Genomic DNA, 18196 nt, shown 5'->3' with positions numbered 1-18196 from the left:
TCTGACAAACAGATCTGTTCAACTTCCTAGGCTTAATCAACACCTCTCAATTGCTGTATAAGAATTGTGTTTTGTTAGTGAGCAAGTTTAATCGAGAAGAACGAGTGAAACAAAATATTCCACCAAGTGGACCTGGGAGGGAAAAAGACCAGAAGCAAGCAGTTCCTTCAGCAATATTATGTTGGGGGAGAAAATGTGTCAGCAAAGCTGCACTGCACACACTACAGTACAAGCTGTGGTCCAATGTGGATTTAATTTTACATTTTAATTTAATAATTTCTCAGTGTAAAAATGTATAACTTTCCATAACAATAGATAATTTGAAAGGGGATTTGAGAATCACAGAGATAATAGATCAGACGATGGGTGTAGTAGAGGTTGGAACTAGAAAGGCCTCGAGGAAGCGGTCTTTATGTTTATCTCTTTCAGTAAACTGCAGATCATCATTATAATGTCAATCAATATAACTGTCTCTCAATAAGATACACAGACTACAAGTTAACTAAGATGAAGACCTTCATGCATTTATAAATTTTGTTCATGATCAAGTTTGAGAAAACTGGTGATTGAAGCAATACGTCTTCACAAGTGGAACAGAGGCAGTGGGTGCTACATGGATAGCTGAGAGTGTCTCCCTTTAAAAAAACAACAACCTAACAGGTCATTCATTCAATCAAGTTATCACAGCACATAATTATATTCAATTCACAAAAGCAACCATTATAAGCAGAGATGGGTTACTGTAATCTGATTACTTTTTGTCAGGTAACGAGTAAAGTAAGGGATTACTATTGCAAAAACGGTAATTAGATTACCGTTACTTTCCCGTAGGAACGCTGCGTTACTGCGTTACTAAAACCGTGATTTTTTTGCGAGAATGTCTCACGACAGTGACGTAAGCGTTCGTGACAACAGCTGTGTGCAGATCAACAATGGATCACATATCGAGTGCAGAGAGAGTATGAGCGTGCAGCGTTTAAAGCGTGGAAGTACTGACCTTACTTTGAGTTTGATTCCATAAAAAGTGACAAAAACATTAGTGTCCGCTGTGCGTGGGAAGAAAACTTCTTTTTACAGCGAAAAAACCCCTAAACTTCCAACAAGCACCGAGTAGCTACGACGTAATGGGAAACTCACAGAGAAACTCGCGGATTCTTCCACTGACCGCTGCACACCTGCACCAGGGTAACCCTCCGCCTACCCCACTCCTGCTTTACAGGTGAAAATAGAGCAACAGGACCGCTGAGTCTTTGACTTTATTTATTTTCTGCTGTGTTTTACTTGCATCCATTTTGAAAGATCTATCACTTTATCACCTACTCAGGTTGTAAATTGTGTTTTTAAAAAGTAACTAAGTAACTACTTTTGAAAATAGATAATCAGTAAAGTAACAGGATTACTTTTTGGGGGAAGTAATCGGTAATTAGTTACTGATTACTTTTTTCAAGTAACTTGACCAACACTGATTATAAGTACCCATATGGAAAAGAAATAGTAAAAACTTATATGTGATTACTCATGAAAGTGGCCACTTTCTCATTACTTTCATATATTGTTTTAGTAAGTATCCAAAACATACAAGTTTCATTATATAATTTTTCAAGGGATCTTATATCTGTTTTCACTCTTATATGCTTTTCATACAAGTTTCACACAAGACAGATACAAACTTTATAAGATTTATATATATCTTTTCCATATGGGTATGGTCAGAAAAGAAGGTGAAGTGGTTACACAACCACAGAGTCCATGTAGGAGGGCACAAGAGATGAGGTTACAATGTGTTGTACTTTAAGACAGGAGACCCTTGAAACGTATTTATTGCATCTATAAAAGTGAAAATCTTGTATTTTTTACTCTATTTTAATCAACCTAATGTATATTGTTTTTGAATCTGTAACCAAACAGAAATGAAACAGATACATGAATATTATTCCCATACAGTATTTCCTAACATACTATATAGTCTAGCTATATAGTCTACCACTGGTATGATTCAAGGCATGCTTCTATTGGTTGTGACAGGTGACTGACACACTGTATGGCTAACCATATGTCATGTTACTAATACAGTCAAAAGAAGTGATATGTGTGTCAGTGTTTAGACAGTTTTGCTGAAAATGTAATTTCTGTCACAAAAAGACCCCAAAGCACGCCAAACTTTACTGCTTCATAGGTTCTGTCCTCTGATCCTAAAACAAGCTCAGGAGCTGCAAATGCAGTAAAAAAAAAAGATTCAGCATTATTCATTATCATAATTGTTGCATCATTAAACTGCAACTCAACCTTCAACAACGAGTAACAATTACCAGGTAGAAACATGAGGCAAAAAGTATTTTATCATAATATTAATAATTTTAATTTAATTTAATAAACTGTAATCACATGCTGCAGAGAAACAATAAGTACCTACTACTTTCTGATTTGTGGGTTGATGTATACAATGTTCTCCAGGTCATTGCGTATATAAGTTCATTAGATTTAGTGTACATTACAGCAACTGAAGTCTTAGTCATGCATCCAGCTCTAGATTAGCTTTGGTGTCACACCACTTTAAAAGGGGGACTAGAACAAGGTCCCTGCTCTAAAGCAGCAGCTGTGTAGTCCGAGGCAGAAATCTCCTCAAAGGCTTTGTACGAGCCTTAAAAAAGCTGAAAACTTCTGGACAAAAACACTAGAAAGGCAACGTGTGAAGGCAGCAAAGAAATCCACAATCACTAGTGCCACAACAATGCTGGCTGTTGCAGTGTTGTGTTGATTGCACACGCAATATTTTATCCCTCCAAACAATTCTTTCACATGCTCAGAGCACCGCTTTGATGTTTCTATTGTTCTCCAAAGTGCGACTTCAGTGACATAAACAGAAAAGGAAAAAAAAACTGCATTCACTTTCCACTGCATTGCTTTTCATGCAGTTTCTAAAATAAAAAAAAATGACAAAAGCTTTATCTAGTTTGACATTGTGTATTTATTTTTGGAGTCTGAGAATGTCTTTGTGTATATGGGTATATGAGGGTGAAGAATTGTGAAAATACATGCATTTATATAAGGACACATAAACACAGGTAGAGAAAGAGGAAAGCGGAGGAAGACAAGCTGTCAGAATCTGGTCCATGATGGAAGTAGCACAAAATCCAAACACCAATAAGCATCTGAATAGGGGGTCATATGATTGTTGGGTTTTTCTCTGTATCTATGAAGCGCCTTGAGGCGACTTTTGTTGTGATTTTGCACTATATAAATAAAATTGAATTGAATTGAATACTAACACTAATAAAGGCAGCATCATTTGAAACTGGAAACCAAACCATCCACACACACACACTTTTTTTTTATCTTGCAGCCTCCAACAACCAGCCAACCCTTTTAATTTAAAAAAAACAAAACCTTTCGTAAAACCTCTCTCTCTATTCCTAGCTAACGTTATTAATTAAAAAGCTCTTTTTAACCCAATCTCCTCCTTCCCACTCCTCTCTTGTCTAATTTTTCTGGGTGTGAAAAAGAACTTAAAACAAAGCAGCATGGATGAAATCATTAGCTATCCACACTAAAATCCTCTCTGGGCTGTCAAATTTCCTCTCTGTGTTTCCGCCTGTCACCATTGTTCTTTGACATTGTCTGATATCAACACCACTGACAGCCCCGATTATCCCCCAAAACCCAAGCCATCTCCTCCACCTCCCATTGTTTCACAACTATAATTCACTTTCTAAATATAAAATATAACTTCAAAAAAGGAAAATTAAGGCTCTTTGTTGGGTGTCAGCTGGGTTTCTTTTGCAAAGAAAATAAAATCTACATTTTAACATTAAAACAGCTCAAATGTTGCTTTCATCTTATTGCACTTCCTGTCATATTAGGGATGTCTAGCAATGTGCTTTCATGTCACTTCCCATAAATACAGTAGAAATGTACTTTTTTGCAAAATTATATTATATATTATTAGGAAACAAAAGTAGCTGGATTATGAGGCTCCTCATTTAAATTCGGGGCAAGTTTACTACATGCCATGTGCTAATAGGACATTCAGTGCAGTCAGTGCAAAATTAATGATATAAACCACAGTATTTCTCCCGCTGGTTGCCATTAAATTTACAAGAGTGACATTCGCAGTTTTCTATTTAATATGAAAACTGGCATGAGACAGTTTCTGGCCTACATGACACCTCATCAACTCGCCTACAGCAGGTACTAAGTACAGAGGGTCCAGTGTCTTGTGGAAGAAGTCCTGAAAATACATAATAGTACACTTTGATGGAACATGCTGCGTCTCACCTTAAGCTTATACGTGCATGCTGGCAGTGGAATTGGCTTTTTATCTTGACGTGATTAGCTAGTTTCTTTCCAAAACCTCCTTCAATTCCTAATATTAAGCAATCACTGAGAAACTACTGAAAGTTAAAAATGGTCCAAATTCTTTTGACTCCAGTGAAATGATCACTGTGCCATTTTTTCCAGGTGTAACAACAAAGCATAATGTCCAGGCATACACTAAAAAGACGATTTGGTAGCTTGAGTTCGTTAGATGTTACGTCAGCTAGCTAATTGACATCAAAGATTATATAACGTCAGAAAACCAAAAAAAAGAAAAGAAAAGAAAAATGTACAGCACTGCTACATCTATCGATCTAAAAAAATATGAGCTAAAACTATATAACAGCGCGCTATAGAGGCTTAGTTAAGTTCGGCTAGTTCATATACTGTATAATGATCTGTTACCTCATTGCTAGCTTCCACAGACTCTATGCATCCATCCATTTTCTTCTGCTTCAGAGGTGCTCGAGAGGTGTGGTACACCCTGGACAGTTTGCCAGTCTATTGCATGACTATATATAAAATCTGTGTAATCTACAGAGCTATTATATGGCTAATATACATTTACAGTTAAATTGCTCTCAAAAGCAAACATGCTAAAGGTTGCTGCACCTGGGTCCCTGAACAGCACAGACCAATACCATTTTATGGCAGGAAAAAAAGACACAAAACAGGAAAAACATCAGCTAAGGTGAAGATCCAGGGAGTCAGTATTTAATATGTGGAAATGCTACAACTTAGCCTAAGACTGCTTCTTTCTGAGGTGTTTAAATTTTTGATGTTCGGGACAGAGTGAGCCTGGAGGCTGTAGTGTACACTGTGAGCTTTTAAACCCTTAGCTTAAAGACATGCTACACAGAAATACTGCTGACACAAAGCTGTCTATTCAAAAACATCTAAAACAGTGGAGGCCTGCACCCAGAAGCTGAGTCAACTCATATGGTCGCTATTCATTTTACTGCTGCATGCATGAAAAAGAAAATATGTAAAAGTAAGAACACATCCACATGTGACTTTCTGACTTGAAGAAAGTATTACAAAGACATGACTGTTCCCTGCACTTTTGACCTCACCTGAACCTGCAAGAAGCTCTTGCAAAATCCACTAATCCTCCGGCTCAGGCTATATTTGTACAGTTTATCAATTCTAACACTAGTTGCATGGTGGTCTGTTTCAACTTTGCACAGTAAATGTCGCAGAGGATAAGCAAAACATAAATAAATAAATAAAAGAAGTGGATGAGGATAAATGCACAGTGCACTCAATGATAATGTAAGTTCTGCCTTACATTTCATGCAGTAAAAAAATAAAGCCAACCAAACCTAAAACAAGTCTTTTTTTGAAGGCTACAGAGCCAGCCACAGGGGGAAAGAAACAGGTGTAGAGCTGTAGCTGGAAGAAGAATGTACATGACATAAAATGAGCAGAAACACAGGCAGACATACTTCTTAGGCCTGTAGTCTGGGATGCTCCTGTCCAGGGAGATACGATCACTGAGCTGAGCATTGTAGCCATACTCCTCGTACTTCCTCTCGACATCGCGGCTATCTTCTCCCAGAGTGGCAGCAGCTCCCCCCTGGCCGAGGCCTCCGGGCCCTTCTACCAGCCCCATGGGCTTTGCTAAACCTGCCAAGAAAATAACACATGCGACAGACAATTATACAGATGTAGCCATGAATTCCAACACACATATACAGACACAGAGCAGACATAGAGAGGTGAGAAGAGGGGGCAGGTGATTGACATTGCCTAGCAGTGTGAAGAAACCGCTGCACAGCAGCTCTGAGACCCAGGAATCCATAGGGTACCATTACAGTGTCTGTCAATGAAGAAGCTGCAAAACACCCACACAGACACAGACGTCACAGGGAAGAGCAAAGAAGAGCTGAAGCTGAGAGACACCGTGGCAGAACGGCCAACTCTACAACCGACACCAGACAGAATTTATACACAACTTTAGGTCACATATGGAACAGCAGGCATGAAACTGTCAGTGGTTAATCAAGTGTGAAAGGAAAAACTCTCTGAAACCCACACTGAGAAGGATAATGATTATAGTTTTACCTGGGTTACACATGCGTTTTGTACGGGTTACCATTTTATTAATGCATATCACTTTGATGTCATCAAATCAAAGCTCCGTATTACAAAGCTAGATGTGCGTTGTCTTTTTGTTTGTACATTCAGATTAAAATGTTCCTCCTTTTATTGTTAAAAGGCTCTCGATTCAGTGTTTGACAGACAACAAAATAAATAAATAAAAACCTAAAATTACTACTACAGAGACAACAGATAGAGTTTAGAATTTTGTGAATAACTCTCCCTGGATCTAATTATTGTGTGGATGCCTTTTTAACAACATCCAAAACACAATATGCTCCAGATAAATATGCAGGATGCACTTTAAAAACACCAGCACCACATCATAAACAACTTTAAAAAAATCATGACAACAGAGATGGATCAGACTTTGGAGGATCCTTCATCGGGACCTCCTTGAGACTCCAGTGAGAAACGCAGTCGGCAAATCACTTTCAGATACTTGTTTCTTTGCTTTTTAAAACAGCAGGACTTTCAATAGTGTTAATTTGACCAAATGCGTGTGTCTTTAAACCCCTCACATCTTAGAGTTCTGGGATTTCTTTTCAGTTATTATAAACTATCAATGGTTTTCATGCTTCTTGCAAACCATTGCACTAGTCTGCGGTTTTCAGACTTCAGAAGCATTCCTTTTCCTCCCCATATTGCATGAGAACTCAAAGAAGGTTTCCTTTTAATTAAGATCACAAAGATGGCAGACTAATTAATAACTCTGTCTGAGGTTGATACCAGTTATCTGAAATGATACGAGAAATAACCGAAGCAAAACCTTCACAGGAAGAAAAAAAATCTTGCAATCCTACTGAAATATCGGCAAAAAACAATCTGGAACAAATTCAAATCTGGCATGATCACCGTGGAGTTGTTGTCAAGCTGTTGCACTCAGTTTCCATCTTCAGCCTGACATTGCATCCGGTATAAAGCTGAGGTTAATCTCCGATGTGGAATGTGTGTGGACTGCTGCAAACACATCACATAAGCATTTGTTTTCATTGTACTATTTTTAATTTGCTTAGAGAACACACGTGGTAGCTCGCGGCTTTGCTAGCATGTGTCAAATGACTGTATGCATGATTTTATATATGTGTGAATCAGCTGAACAGCTGGTGGTAGCATAGATGTAAAACAAAATCAATTTGTATAAACAATATTCTGATTTGATCATACACAACTTCACTGTCTTGAAGTCTTAGTTTGTTCTTGTAGATTTAAAATGACTGATTCTTTCAGAAACCTTTGATTCAACAAGGCCACACCAGATGTTGCACTGAACACCTAATGGCTCTATTCAGCTAATTATAGAAGCATTCTGGGAGCATGTGTGCAGCAGTACCACGACCGTGGAGTGGTTATTCAAACAGCGCTTGTTCCATGCAGGTCCTTTTATCTCACAAAGAGCCCAAAGAGTGGCCAGATTGCCTGGCTGCGTGCTTAGCAGTGAATGGGAGCCCATTCTCGCTCAGCCTCAATCGTGTTACAGTATGCTCCTTCGGTCTAACACAGCTAAATTCAGCGCCGGACTCAAACCGCCCTTCTGCTCTTATTAAAATGACTCATGACTGTGTTTAACGAGCCGTCGCTTTGGTGCTGTGACACTGACATTTTCAGAAAGGGATGGAGAAAAATGCTGTGCGGTGTCAAAAGTGACATCTCGGCTGAGGGGGGGAAAAAGTGCATGTTCAGACCTCCACAGTACTGTAAAATACTGAGGTGGGGACCGAGTTTCTGACTTTTGAAAATCCAAACCCTCCTGGGTCACAAGCAGCTGCCCTGAGCCAGCTTTATTTCCACTTTAGCCATTACTAGAAGCATTTTGGCTCTGCTGAAAATCTGTCATCAGGTTGGAGAACTCTGCACTGTACGTTTAATTGCACATAGTAATGCTTTGATGACATCACAGGAAATTAAAATCTTAATATGAGGACATAATTGTTGTCCTTATTTATAGGCTTACAAACACTGCAATTTTTATGGTGCAAGCAATCTCCATGTTTGTAAAATAGCGATTTTTATATTCAGTGTTTTTCTGGGGAGAAATACAATATAAGTCTTTGCCATGGGAAAATTAAAATGCCCGCATTGCAAAACTCCCATTAACAGCACCCACCCTCCAAAAATAATTTTTGTGCAGTGTCTAAACTACAAAGAAACTGTTATAAGGACATGTCGTCATGCGTCCGTGCCAGCCTTCACTATTGTTTGACTATTTAAAATTCCATGAAACTGTGGGATAATGTCAGATAATTGTTATGCGAGCCAAGCTTCCACTGTGGCCTCCACAGAATAATCGAGCTGCGTCTGTTCTCCATATCAACAGATGGACACACAGACAGTAAGCAAACAGCGCATACCGATGAAGAGCTCAGCTCTCAGCTTCACCCCCTCCAGGAACTGAGGAGTAATCACCATATTTGGATGGCCTCAAATCCTCGGGTGCGACTGAAGATTTGTAATTGGAGCTGAATGGTTGGAAACTGGCTTCTCCCACGAGAGGGATTTAGCATGCCCGACACCAGCCAATGTGGTGGCATTTTGACAAGTATGGGTGGGGTTCACGTCACGGACAAGCCATCTGTCATAGCTGCCTGTGTCACACAATAACACAGATAGCCTCCAGAGCCAGAGTCTCAAGTCTGGAGGGCCTCTCTGTCTCTGCGTGTGTCTTGGAAGCAGGACAACTCCTGCCAGCTTTGTTTTCTGGTCACTGCGTTATTTTTTGCTTCCCTCCTGTCTACAGCTGCCTCAGTCTGATTGAAGGTTCCTTTATGGGATGAGACCTTAAAGTCTGATCCGCCCCTGTCTGTCTTTTAGCGTTTTAGCAAAAGGTTGGATTGCTGACATGTAAACTGTACCGCAACAAGCTTTAATATCTTTATTGAAGATTTTCTTTTTAAATTTAGCTGCTGTTTTGATGTTGCTCCAGAGATGACTTCATATAATAAAATAGCTTTCACTGGCATTGATTCATTCATCAGGTTTTCTAGAGTTTGGTGTCTATTCGTGTAAAATTGGTTTGGAAGTAATCACTTGAATATGCATACATTTATCAAGGGCAAAAGCCACATACTTTTATTGCACAGCAAATTTTCTTTCCAAAAATGGACTGCTTTCAGATAGAAAGCTTATCTGAAAGAAATACCTAGACTGTTTGTCTGTGGGTAGAGCATGGTACCAACATTGTGAGGACTAAAAGCTCTCCTGCCACAGCAGCTACACAAGTTAAAAATGTATGTACACATGATCCTGCGGGGTACTTTGTATAAAAGCATCCAGCTAGTAGGCTCTTGTATTCTGATTAAAAAAAGGAAAAAATGACAATGACTAAAAGCTCACAACACAATGTGAAACTCTTGGGAATGAAAACTAATATTCCAGCATAAAAAAATTTATTTCACATTTTCTGTGAGCTTCTCTCCCATTCACTGTTTCTAAAGTGGTAGTAGCCCTTCAAGCAGCGCCGTTGCACTTTCACAACTTTACTTTGAGGCAATTACAGCCCAGCATCTGCTTCTCCCTCTCAGGCCTCACTCCCATCCAAAGGATCAGCGCAATGTGGCTCATCTGCGACGACATGCACCGGTTTCAGTCTCTTTGTGTCCCAGCTTGTATCCGTCTCTGAGCTCTTTCCTCTCAACCCTCAATGGTTTGTCCAAAACCATCTGACATGATACAGTAAGAGCCACAACAGTTATAAATTATCTAACAACCTTCAGAATGATTCCGATGTGGCCTTTACAAGAAAGAGTCTCAAATTCAAAGATGACCCCATTTTTAATAAATGATTTAAGAGCATGAGTGGTTTTAAGTGTGTCCAAAGTGATGCAGCAGAGTTCTAAATATTGATGCTGAGGGGAGGTGGAGGATTTCTGTGGACTCTTGAAGAGGAGGAAAATAACTCATTCTAAAGAGATTTAAAGTCTTCAAAGGCCAAAACAAATCTATGAAACATTGAGAGCTGGGAGAAGCACTGGTTTAAATCTGGGAGCCAGGCATCTTAAGAGGATGAGAACTCCGATTTGGAAATTGATACCAATTAGACCACTAAGTTGTCTCTAAACATGCAAAAGCACTGACAATAGCTCATGTACTCCACATATAAAGCATAAAATAAATCATTGAAAGTTTCATGTTTACTGCCGTGTTGGTCGGGTTAAAAGTGTGCAATGAAATGAAGCAAGAACAAGGTCGTCGATGGAAAAATAGCAAAAAGCCTTTGAAGTGTGTCAGAATGTTACAACACTGAGACGGGACCCAGTCACGAGGAGCTCCTTTCCGTAGGATGTAGGAGTTGTTCTGCATCAAGAAATCATGAGGAAAATTTACATGATCAGTTATCCAGCCTGGCAAACTGGCCTATGCCCTTCAGTCACTGGATATCATCATTAAATGTTGGTAATGTAATCACTGCATGACTCTAAGCCAGCAGTATAAATAAGAGGGATGCTCGCTCCATCTGAAATTGACATTATTGTCTGCGGCTGCCTGCTGATTGTCAGGTGAGCCGCTGAATTCGTTATCGTGATTCCTCAAGGCTGAGCAGAATTGATTGTTATCTGTTTCTGAAACTGTGTTGTCAACCAGCGCCTCATCTACATGTCATTATTATAATATAATTCATTTCATCAGGATTCATCACGCAGAGATGTGATGTCCCTGCAGCCACCACCATTACACGCTGCAAAACGTATACGCGTACCATGATACGTATCATTAAAATTGAGTTTGAGTGCCAAGCGCCTGCCAGCGTGGAGGGGAGTGAGAGGGCTGTTTCTCCATCCTCATCAAGTCTTTGTTTGAGCTGGCTTGGCCAATAAACAGCGTTAGATTTTTCCCTATAATTGGGCATATAGATAAGAAGCATATCTGGTGCTACAGCTGGACCCGCGAGGCTGCCAGCCCATCAGCTCCTACGCAGTGGGGAAAGACAGGAAGTGACATGCATGGCTGATGACAAGCGCCTCAGTGTGCCTGTAAGTTGTGGGACAGCTGAGCTTAGACAATGATGCTTCCAGTGATGGTCAGAGAAAAGGAGTAGACACAATAGCAGTACACGGGCTCTCTAACACCAACGTCTGTTTTTTTAAGAAGTTTATTTTTAGAGCAGTTCTGCTCTAAGGTGATAAAAGAAGAGAGGCAGCGAATCAAATGGCTTTCAGGTACTTTCATTGGTGTCCAATCCAAGTAAGACAATCAGAATGAAAATAGCCAAATATATAAATATTGATGTGTTGTATAAGCCTATTTTTAAATAGCTTAATCTTGCAATTGCTGACTGACTATAGCCCCTCTCGGAACAATAGTTATCCAAGCAGCTTAGCAATTGTCAAGCTCTGGAAATCTCCCCACACTGAACCGCTCTGTACGGGTTTATGTAAAAACACAAGTATGTTTGAATGTAACAGCTGAAGCTGTGTGTTTGTTTTGCAAAATATAAGCACTTGTAGTTTGTTTTACTTGATACCAAATATGACCAAAAGCCGCTCATGTCACAGTACAGAAACGCTTTACTTAAAGTCACTAACTTGACTTTGGTCTTCTCAACATTCTTGTCCTTTTGGATCTATCTCTCACTCCATCCTGCTAAACAGACTTTCCTCTCTTGGCATCTCTGACACACACCTAGCCTGATTCCAATCATATCTCCTTCCACTCTTGTTTATTCCTTGTAACTTCTGGTGTACCCCAAGGTTCAGTCTTAGGCCCTCTTCCCTTCATAATAAATTTTCTTCTTCTTGGTACCATTTTCCTTAAATTTGATCTTCACTTTCATTGTTTTGCCGATGACACTCAATTATATCTCTCCTCCCTCCCACTTTCTTCTCCCACTGGACTGACAAACACACGCATACATTCGTACACATCATACACGTCACTACCAAGCACTTATCTGAACAATCTCATACATACATACAGGAACACCTTCATACACCAAGTTACTTTTTGCACAGCACTCAGTCTTTTGCAAATTTCTATTGCACTGCTGTGTCTGCATCGTCTTGTGTCTGTTCTGTTCTGTCTGGTGCTGCACTCTTTGTTTTGTTTTGTTTTGTTTGCAATTTTTGCAATTTTTTTTTGCAATTTTGCACATTGCACTTTATGTATTCCTGTGTCAATTGTCTGTTAGATGTCATATGTAGCAGCATGTTCTTGGAGGAACGTTGTTTCACTGTGTACTGTACCACTGCACATGGTTGGGATGACAATAAAGCCACTTGACCTTGACCTTCTCTTACACAATGCTTATGGGAATTAAAATTCTGGTTCAGTTCTAATTTTCTTAAGCTCAATGAGTACAAAACTGAAATTCTCATCGGCATCAAATCCAGCTTGCTGGTGGCAAATCATTTCACTTTCACTACTGAGAACTCCACGGTTTTCCCTTTACCTCTGGTTAAGAGCCTTGGTGTCATCCTTGACAGCTCACTATCCTATAAATCTCACATCAATGATCTCACCTGTTCTGCCTATTTCCACCTATGCAACATTAACCGATTACGTCCTTCTCTTTCCATCCAGTCTGCGTCCATTGTAGTTCATAGCCACATTACTTCCTGCATTGACTAATGTAATTCTCTCTTACATGGTCTCCACAAAAAGTGCCTCCATAAGCTTCAACTGGTTCAAAACTCCGCTGCCTGCATTATTACCAGAACCCCCTCCTACTAGCACATCACCCCTATCCTTCAGGAACTTCACTGGCTCCCTGTGAAATTCCGAATAGTATTCAAGCTTCTTCTGTTCACTTTCAAGCCCCTTTATAACCTTGCTCCTCCTTACCTTTCTGACCTGTTTAGAGCTACCTCTTCTGCCCACTCACTTGATCTTCTTCTTCTATTCAACTTGCTGCACTTCTTTCTGCCTCAGCACTATGGGAAGCAGAGCTTTCAGTTGCTCTGCTCCCAGGCTGTGTAATTCCCTACCCCTCGATATATTACAAACATTGGTCCTCTCCCCCAGTTTAAATCTCAACTAAAAATCTGTTCACGTTTGCATATTCACTGTGAACTTATTGGTTGTTTATTTGATCTTGTTTTTATTGTTCTTTGTTCTGTCCTTGTTCTATTACGTGTTTTTACTCTATTGTTAAGTGTCCTTGAGTGTCTTGAAAGGCGCTTTTAAATAAAATGTATCCGGTTGTTCAGTCTGACGTCACTAGCTGTGTCTGGGTCTAAACTCCGCTGCAGGTCCATATATCAAACGATCACTATGGCATTACTGAGAGTTGAAAAACTGTCTAAAGTCTTTCATCTTTAATAAAATGATCAGCGTTCTGCTCTACCAGGTGTAACAATTGAGTTTAACATCCAGGCATCCATGAAAACGGAATTTATGACATTTAACGGAGTTAGAAGTTAGCAGGGAGTTAGCTCGCTAGCTTCTATCTAAATACAATATAGCATGTCCTGACTGCGGGGTTTTGGAAACAAATTAAAACGTACAGCTCTGTTATCACTTCCAGCATAAATGAAGACAGAAAACTAAACAGCAGTGACGTTTGTAGGGTTACTGAAGTTTGGCTAGCTGGTATATAATGATGTGCTACGTGACCGCTAGCGACACAGCTATGTTAGCATAATATAAACAAGCTAACTTTTTTTCCACTCGATAAAAGTTAACGTGAGTGTTCTCGGTGGTCAGGAACAAATGTAATCGCATGGCAGGATGCTGTAAAAGGACCAAACTTCAGCCAGGAGAACAACTGAGATAATCCATCCACAATACGAGGTTAGTCATTCATATACTGCTGCATGGGCTGGGCTGTAGTTACATCCTAAGGTTTTAAAAACTGAGCTTAAATAAATGATTAGCGGTAATAAAAGCCGAGGGAGGTCAACAGGGATCACTGACTGTTTTAGGAGCTTTTTGAGATCAAATAGAAGAAAATACAAAACATTAAACATGTTAACAACACAAAAGCCATATTAAACGCAGACTACTTTAGACCCGGAAGTAGGATTCGTCGCGTCATCACTGAACAACCGGATTACTTTTATTATTAAAAATTATTTTAATTCAGTTGTTGAAATAAGTTAATGTTTCACCAGTGCTGCGTCTTCCTCTACCTTCAAAAAGCAAAGGAAGAGACATTTTTAAAAAAAAAAACTGTTGACATCTTCAAGTGCAAATGAGATCAGATTTACTATATCTTTTTAGAACTTTATAAGATCTCGGGCGTTTTTGCAGTCACAGAACCTGGACACCTTACAGTGATTGATTGGACCATGAGTTTCAGTGTATATCAAAGTATTCTAATGATTGTAGTGTAAACAGTGATCCCAAGCACAGCAGGAAATCTACAGCAGAACAGCTGAAAAAGAAAATAATCAAGCTGCTGCAATGGCCCAGTCAAAGTCCAGACCTCAACCTGATTGAAAAGCTGTGGTGGGACCTTGAGAGCCTCAAACCTCGATGAACTGAAGCAATGCCGTAAAGAAGAGTGGACTTAATAGTTTAAAACTCAAAACATATTACTTGAAGTTGAGCTGTATTTAGCTTTCGACACACAGTTTTCTCAGAACATTTTTTTCAGAATACTTATGCTGACAGTCCTACAACACTGTGCACTACATCTCATAAATGCCAAAATGATGTAGCATGTGAATGGGAACAGTACATAATTCAAATTAGTTTGTTTTTGCAGTTGTTCCAGCTGTGCCAAAACTGACATAGAATATCAATCAATCGACGTTTCTTTCCCAAATACACTTTAAAAGTCACAGTCAACTTTTCCACTGGGTGAATTAATCCTGCAATCATGCGCTCCCCCCCCTCCCTACAATAACTGAAATTTAGGACTTCATGATGGATGTCTAACTCTAAAGTAAAAGATTTCCATCTCAATATTGACCAAAACACCCCAAACAAAACATGTTAACAGTGTCAAAAGAAATTCTCTAAATGTCCATCAATATCTGGGTATAGTGTGCATTTAAGTCAGTAAGACTTAGAGGGCTTCAGCAGCTAAGTACCTGCAAGGAAGTATTTACCGGTGCTAATGTTGTACTTAAGTCGAAAACACTACTTCATAAGCTTGTTAACAAGCTTAAAACCTCTCATCTGATTGCTCAAAGCTGGTGGCATCCACAGCAGAGCAATGCTGCTGATAACCCTCATGTTACTCATTTCTGCACAGAATGGGCTGCTGGAAAAGCTTGACCGTTGTTTTCTTGTTGGGAGTCTAGTGCTCGTTTTTCAGGCAACCGTGAAATAAGAATTCTCTGGCTTTTTTATGTCCTTCAAATCTAATTGGACTGTACTGCATATCCCATGGCATGCCATAGGTAGGCAATAAACAACAGGAGGAATGGGCGATTACTTAATATCGCTGCTGGACATGATAATAGTTATTGGCGCGTTGAGTCCTCTCACCATAGTTATCCCCAGTGGCCATAGAATACAGTTTGTGAAAAACCATGCAAGGCCTGTGACAGTCAGCATCCATCCACTGTGCGCTCCTGCTTCTGCTTAAGACAAATGACTATACCGAAACGGATTGATGTTTATGATTTGGACCGCATAGAGATTATTTACAAGTAATACATCTGCATTTGTCACTCTGTACAGCAGCACTTTTGCAGTTGATCTCAAGCAACTTGTCATGTGACGCTCCATTTGAAATCCAGTGTAATAGCCTGACACTCAGTGTCATTGTTAATCAAAGAATCTCACTCCAAGGTCAAAAAAATGCTTTCGTTCTGTCATATTTTGTATGATACCTGGCAGGCAGGGAACTGTGCCAGCTCTGCACTTTGTGGTTTGTTCCCCTCTTCAGCACACTTGTGAAAAACCTGCAAATTGTGCTCCAGATACTTGGACTCAGCAGTGCAACAGCAAAGACAAGTCAGGTCTGAGAATATTTTATGAAATTGATATGACTCTTTTGACAGCGCATGCCTAGCATTAGAGGAAACACGGCTTCCAGGAGATAGCTGGCATTCAAAGACTCAAATATACGTCGCACTCATGGAATGAGACAACGTACATCTCGTACTTCTTCAGCTGGGACAGCAGCTCGTCTTTAGAATCTGAAAAGTGCATTTTGTGTAGATATAAAAGCCTATTGCTTGACCTTGAGTCCCACAGTCAGCAAGATCTGTGCAGACACTGTGTGCTCATGCCCAGTAGCAGTGATACTCTGCTGTATTGACTGTCTCACTTTCATCCTGTCTTCAGTGGGGAAAATAATTATTTGATCCCCTGCTGATTTTGTAAGTTTGCACACTTTTACAGAGACCTTAACAGTCTCTCATTTTTATTGTTGTTTCATATTAATGGAGAGAGAGCGAATATCCATAAAACAACACAATGCAAATTTTAATGTCAGTATTTAATGTCAGTAAATTAAGTATTTGATCCCTTACAAACCATCCTGAATTCTGGTTCCCATGGACTGGCTGTGTGTCCCTGTGGCACAGAGATTACAATGAATCAATCAATACAGATTCTCATGATCTCAGCTCCTTATATATAAAGCACACTTGTTCATAGAACAAATTTCTTTCATTCCAACCTCTCTACCACCATGGCTGAGACCAAAGAGCTGTAAAAGGACATCGGGGACAAGACTGTAGATTTGCACAAGGCTGGAATGGAGTACAAGGTGTTGGATTAGCACAAGACTACACAGGAGGAGCTCAATGACGATCTGACGTTGGGACCACAGTCACCAAGAACACCCCTGGTTATGCCAGATTCCTAGTTATTAGAGCAACCCCTAAATCTTCCTATGTTGGTTCATGGAGTTTATTTCTTTCTGCTGTTTTGCCTCCAATAAAAGGTTGGTTTCATTTTGATTGCTGCTTCCATCTGGGGTCCTCGTTCACCATCTAACTTGACAAGTCCCTCTGCATTCATGAAATACCTGAAAACTCATCTCTGATCATTAAAAATATATATTTAGATTTTTTTTCTACAAAAATAACCTCTTTATGCCTTGAAATGGTCTTGATGTAATTCCACATCGTTACCTCATTTTGTATGCACAGAACTATGAATATGCAAATTAATTCCCACCTCACACTCCTGCCACAGCATCCACTAGAAAGCCCTGTACCACTTAAAATGTTTGCATGTTAAGCAGGAGTGGGGAAGGGAGAGGACAACACACTTATGCACATTGCTTCACTTGTACATCAGGATGTTCCTGAACACAGCATGGTGCTAAGAGAGGATAAACTAAATCATATGAGTGCATCTGAAAATTTAAAGTGCCTGAAGCAATGGCTAGGCTCTACCTATTAAAATTTACAAAAACAAAACTGTGTGTCCCTGTTTTGCTGTTCAAGTCGCACACAGAAGCAAAACAGAATGCGGAGCAGAGACAAAGTAGCAGGACCGCAAATGACAGCAATACTCACACTTAGCTTAAATGGAATCAATACACAGGTACTTATCAGGCAGTTAATCACATGTTGATAATATAGGATAAAACCTGTTCCAAGTTACTAAACAATGTTAAAAAATAATATTCATTGGTGAGGGTCTTAAAGGAAACAGTCAAAGGGAGTGCCCCACCTTGTCTTCTTAATCTTTCTCCATAGAGTTAAGATAAAATGATGCAACTTCAGTGGCAAAAGAGACATGCTTACTTTCTTCAAATTGTTTATGTCTTTATTGTAAAATTTCTGGGTTAAACGGCTTTCAGGAGGCTGACTATTAAAAGGTTATGATGAAATCTTTGCTCTCTATCATTAAGCCTTAGCTATAGTGTCAAGAAACAAATCAGTAACTCAGTGTAACAGTCTACCATGCAGCCTTCTCATTATTTGCCTTGAAAACAAGA

General features: G+C 39.6%; 1 protein-coding gene across 1 annotated transcript in view; it reads right to left on the bottom strand.

Annotated features, from left to right (window-relative positions):
- The window catches only part of galnt9 (polypeptide N-acetylgalactosaminyltransferase 9), a 96159-nt gene that overhangs the window by 75395 nt on the left and 2568 nt on the right, over positions 1-18196 (bottom strand). The window contains exon 2 of the mRNA XM_005933315.3: positions 5760-5940. Coding sequence (XP_005933377.1) covers positions 5760-5940 — 181 coding nt within the window. The remainder of the gene's footprint in view (positions 1-5759; positions 5941-18196) is intronic.

This window comes from Haplochromis burtoni, unplaced genomic scaffold (assembly GCF_018398535.1).
Source record: "Haplochromis burtoni strain Fernald_Lab_line unplaced genomic scaffold, NCSU_Asbu1 Contig_166, whole genome shotgun sequence".
NCBI lineage: Eukaryota > Metazoa > Chordata > Actinopteri > Cichliformes > Cichlidae > Haplochromis > Haplochromis burtoni.
Note: the sequence above shows the minus strand (reverse complement) of the source record. Positions and strands in the feature narration are given on the sequence as shown.